The sequence below is a fragment of the Oryzias melastigma genome, linkage group LG7 (genome assembly GCF_002922805.2).
Source record: "Oryzias melastigma strain HK-1 linkage group LG7, ASM292280v2, whole genome shotgun sequence".
Taxonomy (NCBI): domain Eukaryota; kingdom Metazoa; phylum Chordata; class Actinopteri; order Beloniformes; family Adrianichthyidae; genus Oryzias; species Oryzias melastigma.
In genome coordinates, this window is record NC_050518.1 from 28,902,246 (window position 1) to 28,924,068 (window position 21,823).

Genomic DNA, 21,823 nt, shown 5'->3' on the forward strand with positions numbered 1-21,823 from the left:
TCTGTGCGGCTGGATCACCGTGAACTTACTGCACTTTTGGTCATGATGTAAATGTGGGATCCGTTCTGGTCCAGTAGAAGGTCACTGCTGATGGGGGAGTTGGGATGTACAGTGGTGTGCTCGTAAACCTCCACCAAACCGTCCTTTCCGAGGTACACCTGAGCCAGAAAACCAGAGGAAGATTTTAGTCAGTAGAGGTTTTTTCAAACCAGTTTGAAACAGGAAGCATCCCCTGGCTCCAAGAGCCCAAAATCCTACAGACTTCTATAGAGAAATAAACAGCTGCTACTCAGTCAATCAATTTGTCAGAATAACCATTCTTGCTCTGATAACTTTTTTTAAAGGATAACCAAACACTAAATCAACTATTTTCTTTTTGGGCTGTTGACCTCTATAAATGGGACTTACGAGGTCATTGTCGTATTTTCGACAATTTAAAATAAACGTGCTTAATTCCTGAAATTATAGTCTAAAGCTGTCTGGTTTGTGATTGGTCTACTGGTGTAAATCCCACATCATTCAGAAGTTTCACATCATCATGCTCTGCTCCTACAGTATAAAATCCCCGCCCATCTTTGATTCTGTAACGGTCGTCGTTTTCGTGTTAGCTTTAGTATGGCTAGTAGATCTCTGCTGGTTCACAAATCTTTCCAGTGACCTTGGAAGTTAGGCAACAGTGGTTTAGTGTGATTGGCATTGAATCTAGCAAACTCCGTCCTGGTAATGGATTTGCAATGAAAGTTTCACTCTATATTGTCTGCTTAATACGTTAGCTTTTATTAGCTTATGATGATATGGTCAACCTCCACAGAGAGTTCCTCTGTACCACTCTCAATGTTGAAAATGCAGAATGACCAACTTACCTCAAGCTAACCTCACTGTCAATCACTGTCCAGACCACACCTCCCCAACCCCCTCCTTTTTTTTTTTTTCAAATCTGGGAGTTGAGTCAGCCTCCAACTGTCCTCTTGTATCAACCTTTAACAAGTTCTTGATTGTTCTCTTTTTGATTTTTCTGTTGTTTAAGTTCTAAACTCGCTAATGAGATTCCTCAATAAAAGTAGAGCCTAATGCCGCCCATGTGCAACATTTAAAATGTTTGACTGATTTCCTATATTACTCTTTCAAGTGATAGGGGTGTGGCCTTCCAAGAAGTTCACTCCAGATTGGGGCGAATGGTTGCCATAGAGACGCTGACTCAGGGCAATTTGGACCAATCACTGCTACTGATGACGTTTGGCTCCAACATGGTGGCGTTTGTTTTGCAAAAAAATAGCAACTGAATTTATTTCATCTTGCTGTAGCTGTATGATGTAACACTGATTCACTCCAGTTCTCAGATACAGTCAATGGTTTAACCCAGAAGAACAATATAAATAGAAGAAAACAAGTTCCCAGAATTGAGCCCTGGGGCACCCCCCTATCAGGTGTGGATGATGAAGGAGTTTCAAAGTTTTTCTCTTTTAGAAGTGTCCCCTTAACAAGAAGAGTTCTTCACCTAAATCGAATAGTATTTCAGTGTCAAGTACTAAAACAAAGTATGTCTGAGTTCCTCTTGTCTGCTTTTATATATAAACTAGACATTAAACCTCCTTCAGGATGGATTTATGTTACCAAAACAGGATGGAAAAGCTTCACATGATGCATTTTTAAATGTGCGGGCCTCACATTTCTATAATCCTGACGAAAAAAGAAAAACGAGCACCTTCATCGGCTTACAACTTCAACGCAAATCAAATCACTATCGTACAGGATCGCAGCAGAAGTGGCCATGAATGAGATTAGCACACAGTCAAATCTAATAGGAAGCAGAGGAAGACACCTCTGACTGGAGTGATTCCCAGGCCTTCAAACTCTCATGTTACCTCAAGCTAATGAGATCACTGTGAGCAGAGTGGAGACTCCGCCATCCCGCTAAGAGGATGCACTCAGCGCATAATTGGAGAGGATGTGCAGCTCTGTGGTGCTCCGCGATGCTTTAGGCAATAAATAGAGTTGTGCATGTCACATTTATTGTTTTGTCATCTCATTTTCAGCACTTATGTTTTAAATAAAGATGACATTTAAAGTAGAAATAAAGATTAAAACATCACCACAACTAGATGAGAAAAGATATAACTTCTACTAAAAAGAAAACTTTCTTAGATGATTCTCTTGAACTTTCTCATTTATGCCGAAAAAGTTGTTGACTGTGTTTTTTCATTGAGGAACTGCAGGCGTGAGATGATGGCTTCAATAACCAGATTATCAGGTAAAGATCAGAGCATTCCATTAAAGGTTTTAGGAAAACAAAGACTTTGGGGAATAATTCAAGCAATGTCCTGGTTAACATATCTGGCCGATGCTGGTGGTGTTTGGATGGAACAAGTCCCTTCAGGGCACTAGCTTCTGCAATAATGTGCCAACATCAGAGTGCTATTGATCTGCTCACTTCATTCTTCGCCAAACAGGCCTCAAGTGTGCAGCTCAAAATGAAAAACCGGTCCTGTGGAGTGGAAATATTAAGCGTTCCCTCACTATAAAGCACAAACTGGAGTGTTGGAAATAAAATAACAAGGAACTCAAAAATTCAAAGTGAAAACAGAGCAAAGCTTTGAGAAGAGGTCCTAGACACACTGTTATCTGAAAACTGTTGTTTTAAAACATAGTATCTGCAAAAAGGCAGACATCTTTAGATCCAGATTCAAGTTCAGACGAGGAAACAAAGATGTTCATGGATCTATTTGTTTGCAAGAAGATGAATCAGAATGGGGCGGAGATGGTAGTTTGTGGCCCACCCACAATATTTTCTACATCATAAATATATTTAGAAATTCTAAGAGATACAATTTTGATTTTATTTATCTTTGAATAGAGGGTTTCAACCAATATACAGATGTTAAATTTAAAAATTTCAATTTAAGACAAAAATATCTAGTAAAGCAAACATTAACAGAAACACAAAATACTGTAAGAAAAAGCCAAAATAATACACCAGCTTATAGCACTTCTCAACTATTATAAACCATTTTGTTGAGAATATTTATTTTCAAAGGAAAAACAAGATTTTTAATCTCAATAAGACTTCCTTAATAAAATAAAGGTTAATTATATATATATATATATAAAAAAACCAAAAATGTTGCCAGAACACTACACTACTCTAGTTTCCGAAATTGACACTCGTCAGATGCGAGCACTTTCTCCTCTTTGGTGGGTAAAAGTGAAAGTTAGTCGCCTCACGGCAAGTAAATGTCTGCATCTAAGTATTTATGCTTATTAACTCTCATTTCGATAAATTTTTTTGGACCTCTTAACTATCAAAATTCACGAGACACTACCCCACTATTCTTCTCCTTGTGACGTGTAGTTTTGGCTGGCAGAACATCTGTTGATTTTAACGAAGTCAGAACTGGAAGACGAATCTGCTGGACTTATAGCAGCAACCAAAAGTTTAATAAAATTGTCGATTTGGTGACTGTGACGTAGCATTAGCATGATGCTAATGCTAACGAGCTGTTTTGTGTGCTGCCTGATGTAATCTAGTTTACAGTCGGACAATATTTCCACTGACCGGACTTTGAGAAGTGGTGGATAAATACAACACACCTAATTTGTTGGACATTCATAAAAAATATTTTTTTTATATGAAAGATTTGTATCCACTGTGTATTAGCAGCAGGTGTTACACGAAAAACTGCTACCTGTGTCAGAAGTGCTAAACTAGTTGCATGATTTTCAGTGCATCTGTTATGTTGAAAGTATGACAGGAAATAAATATTAAATCTTAACAACCTGCTGATTATTACACATTTCTTTTTAGTGCAGTAGAGCGTTTAAATGTGAGAAAAACTAAGACAATTTAGTTCCTTTAATGCCTTATTTTAGCGAAAACAAAGACATGCATAGATCTGCAAGTGGCCTCATGGAACAAGTATATTTTCTACGTCACAAATAAAATCTTATTTTAACGACATTTTGTCATCTGCTCCTGATTCCCAGTGAGTTGAAAAAAGAAATAATCAGAAGTGTATCTCTTAGACCTTAAGACCATTTAAGACTTCTTAATGATCTGTAGACAACCTGCTGTCCTCAATCATCAGAAAAATGACACAAGGACATGTTAAACACAGAAAAAACACTTTTCTTCAGAGTGGGTCTTCCATTAATTTACCAGTTCTGACAGATTATCTGCAGAACTGTGAAATTCTACATTTTTTTGTGCTGAAATTATTGCATATCTCTAGGTTTATATGTCATAAAATGTATTCTCCTCTGTTACAAACATCTTCTCAAAGGTAGATGGAGTTTGTCTGCTTTCACGCAGAAAGCAATCTCTTGATGTCTTTTCATAATCAATAATGTTTCAAATTGATTTTTAGACAATAACTGAAGACTAACACGGTTTTTGGTGGAACTCTGAACGTTGGAATGGCGATCGTCTTCCCAGCAGTCATGAGAAGCTGCAGAGATTCAGAGATTTAGACTGGGATCAAACCGTCCATAAAGCTTGGTTTATGGACGCTGCCATACGATTTAATGTGTGCTTGTTCTGCTTATGTGTGATTAACAGACAGCGAGAGGGCGGGGCTTACGTTTGCAGCATTAGGCAATCCTTGCAAGATTCCAGAGGTTTTGGGGATGCAGTTCTGTGTCTACCTTATGGAGGTTTCCTTTGGAGTCTCCCAGGAAGGCGATGCTGTGTCCCTCTGAAACGCTGACGGCCACCGCAGTCAGACGGGCGGCCGAGGTGTGCCACGAGGCTCTCACTTCCAGAGGCGCCCGGCTTGCCATGGGGCTTGGGGTGTGGTCAGACCCACATGGGTACGCCTTCAAGGTGTTCTGCGAGAGGACACAAGTCCAGTCATCCAGTTTGTCACTTTAATTACAACTTGAAGGTATTTGTTGTTAAGAAAAACTGGAATCTGTGTATTCCCACTGCTGCCTCAGAGCCTCTTAATCCTCCCTAATTCCTTGAAAAATGATTGCACCATGGATTAAAGCCTCTAGAAACAAGCAACTCACTCTTTCGGATTTTCCAAAGCAGCTACTCCAAATCCTGCTTTCCACTTAAGTCTGCAAACTGCAGCTTCAGATAATTGGCCATAAAGCAGCGAGGCATGTTTTCTCTCAGTCTGCCCAGAGTTTGTTTATTATGAAAATACTGTAAGATGGTTATCATCGTCGAGCAGGAATTTGGATCTATAAATAATTCTCTTCCTTTTTCATTTATCTCCATCAATCTATGCTGGATTCCCGTGACCTGCCCCCCCACCCCTGTATGGCAGTGGGCCTCTAAAGAGCTCCCATCTCTCTTTGTCGGGGCTTGTTAAGCAGCAGCACAAATGATGCAGAGTTAGTTTTCTCTATTGATCTTTAATGATGGCATTAAATGGTTCAGAGGGCTGGCAGGACTTCAGCGGGGGGGAGGGAATGGCTGCTTCTTCGACTTCAGGGTTTTATCAAAAAAAGCCCTCATTACTCCACTTCCATCCATCCATCACTCAGCTCTGCCAGCCCTCGTTCCCTGGACGCCGTTTGACTTCTCTGAAAATAAGTGAGGCATCGCTTTTCTAAGGATGAGCAGATTTCCTCTCATTCCTCACAATCTATCAGGACAGAGTTGTTTCTAAAGCCTTAGTCACATGGACCCCTAAAGGGGTTGACCCGTACAGGTGCTGTGGGTCTTTGGGTTGCCTGACTGACGCAGGAGGCGCTGCATCATAAAGCGTGTCTTTCAGTTCCCTTACAGCTCGTACGACCACCTCAAGGGAGGTCATGAAAACAGAATGTACCGTGTGTGGTAAGCAGAATTTTTTAGACTAATAGAAGTTACGCGACACACTGGTGAGACAGTGGTACGATGTTCTTACGCTAGGGCTGCCACAAACGATTATTTTAATAGTCGACTAATCACTGATTATTATTTCTGATTAGTCGACTAATCGGGTCATGCGCAAAGTCGATGTAAAACACACATCTTAACCATCATTAGCTTTAAACTAATCAAAAATAAAGACAATAAAGATGATAGTTTATTAAACTTTTAATGAAGCGTGCAGCTTCTGTCCTTCATTGGTTTCTGGGATTAAAACAAGATTAAATCAAAAGAGAGAGAGATAAAAAATATACTTTCCATCAAACTTATTTTGACAGGTGACCTTTGACCCTACACCATCCATCAGACTCGTTTTGACAGGTGCCCCACCCCTCCAGATGACATTACAATTTAACATCATTTTTATATATGAAGGGTCTATAGGGTCAAAGGTCACCTGTCAAAATGACTGATGTAAAGTATATTCCTGATCTCTCTAATGTGGTCGGCATCTAAAACAAGGAAATATTTTTCACGAAAGATAAAGTTTTGGTCTCACTGACTCAAATATTTTTAAAAAAGTTCATTTTTTGGTGCTGAACGCTGACAACTTTGTTCAACTTTACTACAATCTGACTCTATATAATTTAAAGTAACGACTAATCGAATATTTAATTAGTTGATGACTATTTCAATAGTCTATTAGTCGTCGATTAGTCGACTATTTGTGGCAGCCCTACCTTACGCCACTCTGTAGTTGTTTTTTTGCGGGCGGGGGGGATGATGATACTGAGAAGAAGGCCGGAAGGGCCTGAATGCATGTGGCGCAAGACCACCAGAAAGGGAGAGGTTTGTGGAGGCTACCCGCCAGCAGTGGCGTGATAGGGTGAAATGATGATGTCTCGATGAAAATAAGAATAATATCACAAAGTCCCGGTAGCCTCCGCACCCCAAAGCGGCTCTCTGTCTGCCAGCATATCAAGCCAGCGAGCTTTGCTAGCTCTCGGGAGGCTGGCTAGCTGTAGCCAGAGAGTCGCCATGTGTGCGACTGACAGGCGATCTGTCCAGAATGTTTCCCACGTTTGCCCAACAGTAGCTGGGATGATCTCTGGCTACCTTGTGGAGGAAATAGATGGAAATTCTGGACAAAAACGCTGGCGTTGCATTAATATTTGGCCCGCTGATCCAGTCACTGAAAACGTCACACGCCCAAAGCTGAGTTCCTGATTGGTAGATGCAACCCGCCAAAATTCAGATATTTGAACTCTGGCTGTGTTGCTCAAATTGCCGCAGGTCCTCAATTCACATCTGTGCCATTGACTTAACATTGAAACTAGCAGCCTCTGCTCTGCAAATCGTGTTCGGTGTGAATGCAGCTTTATTCTTCACTATATGGGTTAACCAAGCAATCTACGACCTTGATCATTTGTGAAGGTTACTTGCTGCTCCGTACAGGTTTTTCCCATTTTCCCCCCTCAGCTCATATCCATCCTTCACAGCAGTTGTGCTGAAGGCTTAAGGCCTTACCGGAGGCAGGTTGGCACAGCTGGACTTGACCTCATACTCGATGTAAGCCACTTCCCCTCGACCCTCCACCCGCCCGTCTTGGGTGTAGCAGAGGTCCCTGGTGGAGTCGATGTGTCTGTCGAGCTCTTCCAGAGGGAAAATGCACAAAGCCGATGATTCCAAGCCGCCGTTTGTGGAGCTGCTGCGGGTAGAGAAGACTCCCAGGAGGTCTTCTCCTTGCAGGCTTCCACTTTGCCCCACCTGTGGAAATAAAGATGGCTTTCAAATGCATTCTGAAGCACCAGAAAACCTTTGATTTGGAGATTTGTGAAGGATGAGGACCTGGGCTGCCTGAAGCAGGTTGTAATTCCTGGAAGGGAAGGATGAAGATCTGCACACCAGAGGAATTTCCACGTAGGAGTAGTAGGAGGAGTCCTCCAGGCACGCCCGCGCTGCGTAGGTTCGGTACTCCCTTGAGACGGACTTGATGTCACGGCGGTAAAATAGGAAGTAGACATATGAGCGGCGGGTGAACGCTGTCACAAAGTGATGGTCGTATTCTGACAGACGCCCAGCAACAGCCAGCTTCGCCGTGTCCTCGTAGGAAAAGATGGGTTCTGATGAAAGGTGGCGGGTGGAGATGGGCGGATGGCTGGAGGTGTAGCCACGACCAACGTACATCACGGTCCTGCCTCCGCCCTCAAGCTCCACCACCAGTCCCACTGTGGACACTGACGGATCATTGGCGGCGACGTACTGGGTGTCCACAGGCCGCTCTGTGGAGAACAGCACCTCCCGGATGGAGGCCAGGCTCCGTTTCTGGCAGGTTCCCTGATGGACGCTGCCACAGGTGATCAGCTCCTGCGCCTTGGGATCCACCAGCAGCAGTTTGTTGTGGTTGCTGGTTCTGCTGGCCTGAGGACAGTTGAGCTGCGTGACCGGAGGAAGGCATTCTTTGCTGTCGCTCACTGGACCCGTGGTCTCCTCCTGCTCCAGCTGAAGTCCACCAGATCCGTCCAGCTGGAAAAGGTGGTCTTTGGCCCCGATATACACCCGCTCCACAAGGGGATCTGGGTGAAGCACCAGGTGCTGGAATTCAGTATCATTGCGAGAAAAGCGAGGGTACGAGTGACAGTTAGCCAGGCAGGAGGCGGCGAGAATCAGGAGGAAGACCTGGGAGGAGTGCAAAGCCTTCCCATGTAGCATGGCAAAAACTCTGAGGAGACAAGAACGAGTGAAAAAATACTTTTAGAGTAAGAATTTAATCATATAATCATATCTAAAGCTGCTTTTTACTTAAACTTAAACACTAGACGTGAGAGGATTTTTCATTCATTTTTTTACCTGCTTATTCTTTTCCATAAAACAAAAGTTTGTACTCGAACGTTAAACTAAACTCATTCGAGATAAAGAGAAAATTAAATCTAACAAATTACAAAATTGACTATTAGGGGTGTAACGAATCAAAACACTGACGGTTCGGATCGTGTCACAGTTTTAGGGTCACGGTTCCGTTCCGGTAAAAAGAAAAACACAAGAAAAAAAATAACAAAATAAAAGCCTAAAATTACTATTTTGAAAAGTTTCCAAACATGTATTTAATAAAAGATATAAAAAGTACTTCAAAGCATAAATATACTCTTACATTTATTGCATCAAAACATTTGCTCAATGAGGCTTATCCATAAAAACAAAATATTTTTGAACTTTGGGCACAAACAAAAAACTAAACTATGTCGTTTCTGATGACATTTACATGTCTTGAGACCATAATTAATAATATAATAAATAATTTTTAATATACCAAAACTATCTGCAGTAATCCCACATTTTCTCCTGCCCCACCTCCCCAATGTCCAAATTAAATCCTAAATAAAACTATTAAAATTAAACTTAAATTATTTATTGAATTTATTTATTGAAACTGTAAAAACATTTCAATATTTAAAACAATAATAATTTTCTATAGAACATGTAAAGGTGAGGGACCGCCCTGCCCGCTTTTGCTGGCGATTTATGACACCTTTTGCTTGCCATACTGCCCTCCCCTGTTCTAGACGGAGCAGCGGTTTTGTACAGCCACAGTGCGGGACAGCTGCTGCTCCTCACTGAAAGATTCTCTTCAGCCAGACATGGAGACATGTACCGATGCCTTTATTCGGCTCTTCAAAAGAAATAAACCCAATCTCGAATCATCTTTGTCCTCCGTGATGAGGTCGAGAAACCCCTTTGACGGAAGCGCGAGTGGGAGGAGCTTTCAAACAAACAAATAAATAAAGGAGCGTTCAAATAAATGAAATGGTTTGCTGCAGATTACTGTTATACAGTGTGAAGGGGTTAAACTAATAATTTCATAAGACGTGTTTGAAAATAAACAGATGTGTAAAAAACTAAATCCTTTAAGGTCTAAAATGTGCTAAAAGTTACTAGAAACTGAGATAATGTGATGCAGTCATTTTGTAAAAGGTGGTAAACTATTTAGATTTTTTCTTCCTGGATACCAAGGGTTACATACCAGTTATCCTATGGTTGAAAAAACAAAGGTTCTTTATCCTATAAAAAATACGGCATTTATAGAAAACATGACAAAACCTTTTGATGACTACAACACATTTGACATTTTACAGCTGTGGCTAAAGAGTTCAACAACCAGAAGAATTTTGAGCCTCAACAGAAAAATGTCCAGTTTTTTGAGAACAGAAAAGAAAAATTACAACAAAAATGTAAAAAAAAAACTGATGATAACCAGCTGCTGCCAGAACTCTAAACTCTTCCTGATCTGCATTTTAGGCCTTCATTGTTGCCTAAGACTAAACCTTTTGATCATCTCCAGGTATTTTAAAGTAAAAAAATTGAGCAAGAATTGAGCTTTCACTGTTATTTATTTAGCTGAAAAAATGCCCAAAAATAAAGACCACAAAAGTGCTTTCAGACATTTTTATGCTCCGCTGTGTGAAGTCAAGGTCAAAGACGACCCCAAACATGAGCCTAAACAATAGCCAATCCATAATGCAGGCTCAGCCCCGTCTGGTTGTTTGTCAACATATGGTTATTGATCATTTGATCAGGTACTACCAACATGACGGTGAGCAGCAGCATCACCTGTGAGGTTTAATCTGCCAAAATGATGCACAGTCAGGAACAAGTCTGATTACTGCCATCGATTTTTCCTTTTCAGAATCAAATACGTCTGCGTTGACTGAGAGTCATGTGATGTCTCAGAATTCTGTTCTGTATTGATGCTGTCTGGATTTAAAAACAGACAGCACAAAGATAACTCTGTTTAAACTGATTTTGCCAACATTCACATCTTTCTCCCTCTTCATTCCAATGGAGTATTCTCCATTAGAATTAACTATGGTGTTCTGCAGGGTTCTGAACCTAGACCAATGCCTTTTAATTGGAATATTGCATCTTTTCCTCTCACGTGATCCAGTACACATCTCAATACATGGTCCACAAATCAATACCTTAAAGATTCAACTAACTTTGTGGTGATACGATACAGTCCAATTCTCGCACACCTTATCGTGAGCGGGCCAAGGTGCACGCAAAGGGACAGGAGATTTCAATACCTGCATCATAGCCTGAGCATTTTCTAGCATCCTGTTTTCTGATCCAATGCGAACCGAATTAAGAAATACCTCAGAAACACAGTTTTAAAGGGGCCATATCATGAACAATCAACTTTTTGAGCTTTTAAGTGTATTCTACTATTCATTCCTCACTATAAAGAGCCCCAAAGCGGTATTTTGATCAGTTCACGCCTTTCTGAGTAATCCTCTAAAAACCTGCACATTTGGATACTGTTTATTTTTCAGAACAAACAAAGACGCTGCTGGCTCTAGTAACACGCCTTGAAATGTGTGGCTACCACATGCAGCGGCAGGCAGAGCTTCAAGAATTGAGTAGCTTTACTTCCAGATAAGAAAAAACTCACAAAAATTAACTAATATTTCATAAATAATTTGTTTTTTCGTGTTTCAAAGGTATTATATGACCGTATATATGGATATAGTTCACTCTGAAAGATTTATAAAAATCAAGTTGTAGCCACAAAAGTATTAAAGCATAAAAGTTGATATTATGATGAAAATGTATTTTCTTCCCATGTAACTGTAAAGCCCTATTTCCTCACAATGTTATCCACAAAGGCATTGTATCTGCTATCATAAATGTTTTGTTTTTTATTTAGTATCAATGACACGTCAGCTGTAGGTCATGTGACTGATTTGATGGTTATGGCCCCTTTAATTGTAAATTATTTTATATAGGTCCTCTACTGTGAGAAAAATGCTCCAAGAACATGTAAAAAAACAATTAAAAAAAATATGATTAACATTGTAGTGGGTCTTTAGCGCATGAAAACAGGTGAAAGTTGACTTTAACCAAAAAAAGATGAAAAGAAGATTCATTTAATTTGGACTCATTTTTTCTGTATATGTTTGGGACCAGTGTGGATATTTAGGAGTACGCACACTGTTAATAAATGATCCTAACATCGCAATGTTGATATGACAACAATAAGCATAGGACTGACATAACATCTTCTGAGGAAAATGTGGTCTTTTGTGTGGTTAAAGTTTGTACAATTTATGAGATATGGACTATTTTTTCCCATTTATTGGATAAAAGTAGAATAAAAATAATATAAAAATAAAATAAAAATAAATCTTTTTCAAGAAAATGACTTTACAGGTTGAATTTCTCACCATTCGTGTGCTGTTGAGCTGCAGACTTGCTTTGTCCTCTCACCTGGAGTCACATCCTGGTCCGCCTCTCTCCATCTGGGAAGAGCAGAGGTTATTAATGCGTTATTAATGTGAATCCCAGAGAGCATGAAGAACTCAGTGAGACAAGAGCAGGAACCAAGCTTCAACACCACTTTACTCTTCAAAATGCTGCAGCACCTTCTATTATATAACTCACTCAGTGTTTACAACCTCACCACAGCACAGAGTGCTTTCAATCACCACCCGCACCATCCCTTACAGCTGCAGCATTCAAAACAACAAGTTCCTGTTTGCATTGCCGTTGCTCAACACCTCCCAGGAAAGTGGTTTGCGGACACTGAGAGCCTTCATATTACAGAAACGCTCTTTAATTATTGAACAGGCTGCTCAGACCTTTCCCTGACCTCAGAGAGGACGGTCACCTAACTGTCACCCCCTGCAGCTGTAATCAGGAGAAAAAACGGTTGTGGACCAGCAGAGAGCGACCAGGCGCAGGTGGATGTGTCTCGTAAGTGGCTGAGTGTGTCTCCGGCCTCCTCTTCACTTATTCATGAACAGAATAAAACATATAATAACAGATAACGTCCACACCCTGTTACAGAGGATCTGAGTTCCGCCTTTGTGTGCTTGAATGGGAGTTGAGAAAGGCCCATAAACCCCCGGAGACAGTAAAGAAGCTCTTATGAAATATTTATGCAAAGACAATATTCGTTATGCTAAATCTTTTATTGAGGTAAATCTACAAGAGCTCTGGATTTATTTTTGTCAATGATAAAACCAGGACAGATGAACCTGAACCTGAGGATGGTTAATCCAGATAAAAAGCAAAGAAAGGATGTAAAGTTGTACGTGTTAGTTAAATATTTGTGCTATCTATTAGTACATTTCAGATTTCTGAATTGAATACAGGAAGGATGGAGTGTAAATCTTTGTCGTATGCATCGGTATGAGGTAAACCCATACAGGTGTGGCAGGTTTTTGGGTTGTCCAGGCCTGTGGAGGGCTGCCACAGACTTGGTGTGTGCATGTAATACGCAAAGTCCTACACAAACTACATTGTAACTGTCAAATTTCTTCGTTTCTAACAGCCAGGTTGCGCAGAAGACACGCACTTATCACACAAACAGCCGTCCGTATGATTTTGCAGGTCATACAAGTAAAAAATCTGAGCGACAAGCCAGTACCTTACTGACCTCACTCTTATTTACCCTTGTACGATACTTAAATGTGTGCTCCCACAGAATGCCCATAGAATAAAATGTACATTTTGTTTTAGGTTCACGGAAGAGTCTATAACTGTAACATTTTGTGCAGGCCACCTGAAAGTCACATTCAGGTTTGCTTATTTTGTTGTCCTTAGACAGCCTGCATCCATCCAAATGGGAAGTTGGGACTCCGGGTTCACAAGACAAAATTACAGCTCCGATGCGACCACGTTAGTCTTTGCGCAACAGCACTTTTTGGCAAGTTGGAGCTATTAATGACTTAAACCAGAAATCATGTGAGTGTCAAGTGGATTCGGTACATTTTAAAAAAAATAAAACCTATTTTGCGCTGTACTCGCTGTTTTTACCGTTTTCTAAACATCACAACATTGTAACAACTAACCTCGGTCTCCCCTACTGGTTACACTGTATGTAAGTATAAAACGTTTACGTTTGAAGGTGCTGTGAGATTTCCCAGGAGGGGAGGGGAAATGAAGCGCATGCCGGCCAGTCGGCTACAGACACACAGTGAGACAAAGGCTGGTCCCACCACTTCCTGAATCACTACCAACTAAATAGTGAGTATCTGCATGGAGAAATGGCATCAGCTGACTCAGAAGCGGCTCCAAAATATTCTGATAATCACGAAGGACAATTGTCATCCAGAGCAGGTGTGTTTTTTGTTGTTTTTTTACAAAGCACACTCAGAAGTGTTTTTGATGAGTTTGGATATGTAACGGAGATTCTTTGGCTGCAGAGGGAGAGCGGGTGAGGTGGGGAGTTCTCCATATTCCCAGGTTATCGTGTGAGCCTACGTTAGTTCGGAGTTCCTGCCTCTTTGAGTCATCTGATAACCCTGGACTGCTCCTGCGCCGCAACTGAGGCGTAACGGTTGCATTGTGAGCCCGGGATAAGGCTATTTTCACGCCAGCCTCGACTACGCACATTCAAGCAATCACTGTCAATCAAAAGTCTGTTCAAAAATGTGCATCCATAAACATGCTTTGAAAGTTCAACAAGGTTGAAATTTCAAACTTAGACGTTTGGATGGCATCCCTTCCATTTCACAAAAGTGACAACCATTTGAAAATCAATCTTGGGATAAATTAATAATTGCTGTTTGTGCCCGGCTGCATCTCTATAACCCAAGAAATGTCATATCAGAAGAGAGCTGAGAAAGAAAAAGCCTGGAGTTTCACAAAATTTGCATTACTTTGACATTTCTCACCAAGCTTTTTCCAGCTGTAGGTGGCAGACATGCGCTAGTATCAGGTAGTGCTACTCCAGTGTAAACGGTCTTTGATGCATGTCACATTCCCGGTGTGAACGCAGCAGAAGGCTTTGGGCAATAGAACTGCTTGCAGAATAATAACAAATAAATAAACTGCATCAAAGTTGCAAAGGTGGAGGTCAGATTGTAGACAGTTACTATGTTAACCTGACATCCTGATCTACAGAGCATGGGAACAAATGACTCCATATTCTCACTGCTGCTCTGGGTTTTTCGTCCTCACCTGCTCTTTGACCGGCCAAAGTATTAATAGCCTTCAGCGGTCCCATCACCATGGGAACTTCCTCTTACCAACCAACAGTGATGGCTCTCTACGAGCTGCCCTGAGCTCAGAGTGGCTGCTGTGGTTTGGGACCCAGTGAAGATAGATGAGGGAGGACTCTGGAGAAAAAAATCGTCAGCTGATGGAGAAGGCTAAATGGAAAGTCCAGTCTGAGAGGTTTCTCTTGATATTTCCACTCCTCTTATCTAGATGTCAGTTTCAAAATGTCAAATTTTGCTTAAAAAGTAATGACTCTGTAGTTTTAATGGGGGTGCATTCTGGGTGAATAATTTCACAACTTAATATGCCGACATTTTCAAACACCTGTCAGCTGATATTAGTGATCAATATCTGCTGCTTAAGCTGTAAAAATCAAGTTTTTTTAGTTTTTAGCATGTATATGTGGCATTTTTCTTCTGAAAGAGAACAAATATAATAAGAAATTCTTTCGTTTTTTTCATTTCCTAGTATTTCTCCTTTCAAATCTGTCAATCAAACTGTCTTGGACAGACTGTTTGAATGAATGATCTTCTTTCCATCAACAGCTCTGCTGCACATGCACTAAACCCTCATCTGTTCCTAGTGTCTAGTTCAGGTTCTGGAGAAGAGAAGATGGTATCTTCCCACTTATGTGCTGTAGAGGATTGTAAAACAATGAAAGGCCATACTGATGTGAGCTTTCATTATTTTCCTAAGGACTTTGCTTTAAGAAAATAATGGAGTGGATTTATAGGTCACAGCAATGTCAACATTTACATTTGCGGTAAGCACTTCCAAAAAGGATATTTCATGAACTGGAAGGAGAAAGAACCAGGGTTTTGTAATAAGTTATATTTGAAGAAGGATGCGGTACCATCTATCAAGTGGACCTGCCTGCACTTTCACCTCCAGGTCAGATGTGCAGCGAAGGTGCAGATTATTATATTGCTCACTCGTATTTTAATTGAGTCCAATGCAGAAAATATATATATATTTTTTTTAAGTTGGTCACACGCATTTAAAAATAAACTGAAAGGTAAAATCCCATTAGCAGTCACAAACATGCTGTCCGTATTTGATCCATCCTCCGGAGGAGTGCTGGCCTGAAAAAGCAGCAGCGCTCAGGAACCACTGAGTGGTTTCACCGTACACCGTAATCCTAAATGTGACCCTTCCTCTGGGTCTGTTCATCTAAAAACGGCTGGACATTACCAATATTGCTCGATATTTTTTTTGTAGCAGTGGTGAAGATTTACGCAAGTGAGACACAGAGCTATCATAATCAGACAAGGGAGGATTAGAGGCGGGGCTACTCAGCTCAGCTCTAAAAGCCACGCCCCCTCAGAGGAGATGCTTCAGATCAACATGAAAAATTGCTTTTTGAGACATTTAGGTTGTAGGATTTTGGTTAAAAGCTTCACAGTCGTGATTAAAATCCCACTCGAAACCTTTAAAGACAAAAAAAAGTTATTAGGGGACTTTAAGCTGCTTTAGCATTGCAAGCAGCATGTTTGCTTTCTGATTACAATCTTTATACCTCAACAAAAATAATATGTTGCTATTTGTCTTAAGCTAACATTAATTACTGCTGTAAAGTTAAAGCAGAACTATCAGAATCATCACCAATTTTCATAAAAGCCAATGACTTTTACTAAAAAAAAAAAATCTACTAGTACCAATATTGTGCCTATATTGTTTATCTTTAATATTAAGATACACAATTGTTTGATTGTGATTGTAACTTTAAGGGTTCTCCATTATGGGCAAACAGAAGAAGTTTTGTCCAAAAACATCACCATCTTCATGCTCAAAGAGTTGTGGTATGAGAGTTCAATGAGCCATAAATGTGGATGGGAAAAGATGACCACATCTTAACTGCTGGACAAACATTCACTAATAAAAAAAGAACATGTTTTTCTTCGTCTATAACGTCTGTCAAGCATCCAGGATGAGCTCATCCCAACCAGAAGCAGAAATATTGACATAAATTTAGAAACCATTCTGAATGTGAGAATCCTTTTTCTCTCATGTTTATTAGTCACACAACTCTGCTAAGCAAGTTCATTTCTGAAGCCTCTAATGAAGCGTAAAAGCCCAGGGAGCATCACAGACCACATCAAATATGCGGGGTCAACAGTACAGCACAATGGGGGGCACCAGACCCACAGAGCGCTGCCTCATATTGTTGTGTTACGTTGGGGTCAGCTGGCGCCTCGCCTCAGGCCCCAGGCTCTGCAACAGTAGCACCAGCGGATCCAATCCAGACAGTAAAAAAAGTATGAAAGAGTCTGTTTCAGATCAGCGAGCCTTCAGCGAGAGTGTACAGTGCAGAGACTTGTTTTTAACAGCAACGAGCTGGAATTGATTTAAGAGGAGACTGGAAAACTCTGCTGTACATCTTATGGTGACAGATTGTCTGAAAAAAACAACCGGTCAGAAAATGTTTAATTTATCATTAAATATGGGGTTGATCATTTTTATATTGTTAAAATAAAATAAACGTACAAACACTTTCCTGCTGTTTTATGGCGATCTAATCTTAAAGTGCATTTTGGTAAACAACCTTTACCTTTATGTTGGTGTAAAAACCTCCTAATTATAATTGTACTGAAAAAAAAAACGTATTTTTCTCAATCCAACAAAATAGAAACATTTTTAGTTGTGCCATATCAATAGTGTACATATAATGTTTTAGTGATGAGGGTTGTTAATCACTTTTTCTATATTGTTCCGAATATAATGATACAACAACACCCCCCAAAGCCAATTAAAGACCCACTCCAATGAAATGATGCTTCTGGTGATTTTAACATTCTTGTAGTATTTTTCTCATGATGGAGGATGCAGTATGTATAAAATATTTTAAGAACTTGCATTTCTGAGTATTTATTTATTCAAACCGTGTTTGATCAGGAGCAAATAAAATTTAGAGACTACCATGATGAGGGGCAGTCCCACATCCACTTACAATCTTTTTTTTTTTTTTTGCTATGCTAATGTTAGCTTTGGTTTGTGAGGTGCTATAAGCTAATGGGAGAGAGTGTAAATTAAGGCATGCTGGGAAATTAGCTGAACTAATTTCCACACCCCAAATAAGAATTTCTGATGAGCTCCTGCTACACTGTAGAATGTATGTCTTATAAAACGACATAGGCTTTTTGATTTGGGCAAAAAAATGCATATCATTCAAAGACTACTGGGATCGATTTTGCGATAAAAAAATATATATAGTTGGAGTGGGACTTTAAGGGGTAAGCAGCATAGATAAAGTAGCTTTTGCTTTCTTCATCAGCAGGCTCCTGGCCACTCAAAATACTCCTTAAATTATGCTATAAAGAAACACAAACAGAACATCTTCAGCTATAGTTATGTACAGAAAAACTGCATCCACTGAAGGCCAGCTATAAGGATCCTTAGGGATTAAAAATTAATAATTTCTTACACAACAAAATTTTTAAGCATCTTTATTAGTCCATAAAGCAGCTGTGTCCCTCTTTTGAAGCAAAACTTACCTAAACCGTGTGCTGTTGGTTTATTTATTACTAATTGCTGCTCAAACTGGTTCAAAGATAAGAATAAATCCAGAGTTAATTTTGTTAATATTTGTTGGGCTAAAAATAGAACCACAATTTATAACTTGACTTAACTGACATGAGACAACTTTTAAATATTGTTATTTTCTTTAAAGCAGGCCTGGCCCTGGTGCTCTAGGCCGAAAAACAAATTTAGCGCCCCCTGCAGGGTGTTTAATCTGAATGTCCCAGCCAGTGCTTGAACCAAGATACTCTACATTTGTAAGCATGCATGTTAACTGACTCCATCGCCGTTTATTCAGCATTTCAGAGGAAAGTAGGGGGATTTCAACTGTAAAGGGTGTGGAGAACAAAAAAAAACAAAACAAAAAAACACTAAATCGCCAGTTAAATTAACCTTTTTTAACCAAAATGCAAGGGGGAGTGAATTTCCAAGCAATTTTACAAAAGTAAAATAAACAAACTTCTACTTTGAGCCTGTGTTTTGAAATTATGACTTTATTTTTACATGAAATGAGTGGTGTGTCAAATTGTTTAACAAAAAAATAAAATAAAAAATAAATATAATCATCGTTATTTGGCGCCCCATCCAGCAGATGGGCCGGCCCTATTTTAAAGAATAATGATGGAAAACGGAACACTCCAGGTGCATGGCTGCAAGCCTACATGGCTCCCCTTTACTGCAAAAAGCTTTTCCCCCTGCTTTCTGCTACAATTTTTGGGTCAATGTTTGTAAAAATTTTGACAAAGATTAAGTTCTCAATAATACAAACTTCTTTAAGTTATAGCAATAGCACCTCAGATAAAAGAACTCCTGTTTTAATATTGATAACAATAACGATTAGAATGACCGTCCACTCTGCTGTACTACTTTGTCACCCTCCTCATTTTTTGACCCCCTTCTGTCTCCCTTCAAAACAGCTCTCTATAAAATCCCTTAGCTCCGCCACTGGGACACTTTTGGTAAACTTCTTAAAGGACATAATAGCTTCAACCACTTAGAGCAGTTTTTAGTTCTTTTTGACCCTCCAAACTAAGTGCGGAGTTATACATTTTTTCATTCTGACAGAAAACATTTTTGTCTGTTCCTTATCTCTTTTCTAGAGTGGGTTTTTCTTTGCAAGTTTGACCTAGCAGCATCTAAATTAAGGCCCTTTCTTTCCTAATACAGGATGAGAAATACTTTCACATGAAGAGTTTTAACCAGTAAACAGTTGTTTGACATATTTAAGCTCTGCTGAGCCCATCAAGCCTCAGCTGGATGGAACTAAAACAGCATAAGCTTCTAACAGACTGTGGGAACTCGCTATCAGTGTCCGTAAAATACAGCCCAAACAATCAACCTGTCAGCGAGGCTGAGGTGTGATCGACCCGGACTCAGGAGTGAAGTTGCTGGCCAAGTCTTTACTGACGCATTCAGATGAGTTGGGTTGGACTACTAACATTATGAGAGGCAGATGTGCACATTTGGCCTTTCTCCATTTCCGTTGGCTTCTTTAAGGTCAATGGACATTTCTCTCTCCTCAGTTCACATGCAGACGCACAGAGTCTCCCTCTGTGCGTCTGTCCAGTATGCTAAAGGGGGTCTCTGTCTGCTGCTGGGGGGGAATAGTGTCCCTTTCAGCGCTTTCTGACCAAAGGGCTGCACTAAACGGATGCAGGATAAAAGCTACTTCCCTTGAAAAGATACACTTCACACACTCAGACTCACTTAGGCCGTTTTATGACAGGATCTTTTCACCCTGGAGGTAGAAGTACTTTTGGCGGAAAAAAGCAGGTGTTAAGCTCCTCTAAGATTGGCTAAAAAAGGCAATGGCATATGATAATAATGCCAATGGACCCCATAAATGTCAATCAAATAAAAAATATTTAAAAATTCAAGTTCGATAGCTTTTGTAAAGCATGCAGATCCTCAAAGACCTACTTTGATAAAAAACATGCTTTTAGCATGTTCTTGGGGCCTTCTTCTGATGGAGGACATTTACAAATAAAATAAGCTAAAATATGCTGAGCAGGCCATGAGCTCCCTGCTCCATTCTATTCTACGATAGTAGGGGTGGGCCAAAATATCGATATTGAAATTTATCACGATATTTAGTCCTGCGATTGATTCTCGATGGGTTCTCTCCAAGTATTAATCTTTTATTTTGTATTGAAGAGGCTGTTAAACGTTATATTCGTCGTCCTTTGGTGAGACGTTCCCTTGGAGGTAGATAGGGGGCGCATGTTGCACCAATGTTTCTGGCAGCTACTTGAATTATTTCATTTTTGTTCTGTTGTTTATAACAATTTTGCTCTAAGTGCTGGTACTGCTGTTCATGTTTACTATTGTTAACATAGAATTTTACAGACAATTCAAATTCAATTGGTGTCAATACTTGTCAAAAACAGTATTTCTGATTTCAGCAATGTTGCACTAAAGTATCTATTATTTGTTGCACAAAATAAGACACAAGTTGTTTAATATGATTGTGTTCAAGCTAAAAAATAAATGGGACAAATTTTCCTAAAATATATGTGTTCTGCTTTATATTGCTAGTTATTAGAGATTTTTTACTTTATTTTACAAATTAACGCAGTATCGCAATATCATTGATATCATGAGCCATGTAATGCGTATCGTATCGTGAGGTACCCAGTGATTCCCAGCCCTACTGGATAGCTCTGATATTGGTCGCCATGTTTGTTGCACCAGTTATGTTAGGTTGCAGATGTGAGGGGCTGTAAGCTAGCAGGAGAGCATGTAAACAGAGAGCTCTATGCAGCAGAGAAGGAAGTTGAGCAGGGTTGCCCTGCACCAACGGTCCCTCCCACAACTCAGAGGTGACTTTCAAATGAACTTCTGGTGCTCTGCAGAAACTATGTGCTAGAAAGTGACACATGTTTTTGTTATTTAAGATGAAAACGTCATCATTATAATTAAAAGACCACTTGAAAATACATCAAAAGATGGAGTGTGACTTTAAAGATTTCATAAAGTTTTTCAATTAAAAAAAGCTTTTTACTTCAATTGAAAAAGTAAAGAAATAAACAATATTAAAATAATTAAAATTTTAAGAAATCTTGTGGTGTCCCCTCTAGGTTTTAGAACGGTTTTAATTTTTTGCTCATCAACAGATCCCTTTTACATCGTCTTTGCTTCTGTGAGGATTTTCTTCTTTTTCCAGGTTAGTCAGTCGCTTGTTGAGTCTGTTCCTCAGTCTTCAATTCACATTCAAGATTTTTCCTATTTGTAAAAAAAAAAAAAAAAATCAAAAGATGACCTTGAATTGCTTGTCTAACTGAGTCCAGTCAACAAACCTTAACAACACAAAGCTTAGGTTGACAACCTTTATCAAAGTTTTCTGATAAAGATGCAGCAAATAAGTTGGCTTTTGTGCAAAAATGAAAACCAAAAATTTTGCATAACCCTAGAAAAAGGAATTTACGCAGAGTAAGCAGCTTCCTGCTGCTTTGTCATTGAAATACTGTATAACTTACTGAGCACAAATACTGTTGGATGTCCTGCCAAATTTAT

At 39.8% G+C, this 21,823-nt stretch overlaps 1 protein-coding gene across 1 annotated transcript in view; it reads right to left on the bottom strand.

Annotated features, from left to right (window-relative positions):
• Window positions 1-21,823, bottom strand: part of LOC112159745 (plexin-B1) — a gene marked incomplete at its 3' end in the record, with an annotated part of 98,229 nt that overhangs the window by 39,526 nt on the left and 36,880 nt on the right. Inside the window, 5 exon segments of the mRNA XM_036212959.1 lie at window positions 30-158; window positions 4,639-4,821; window positions 7,325-7,564; window positions 7,646-8,519; window positions 12,016-12,090. Of these exon segments, the coding sequence (XP_036068852.1) occupies window positions 30-158; window positions 4,639-4,821; window positions 7,325-7,564; window positions 7,646-8,509 (1,416 nt within the window).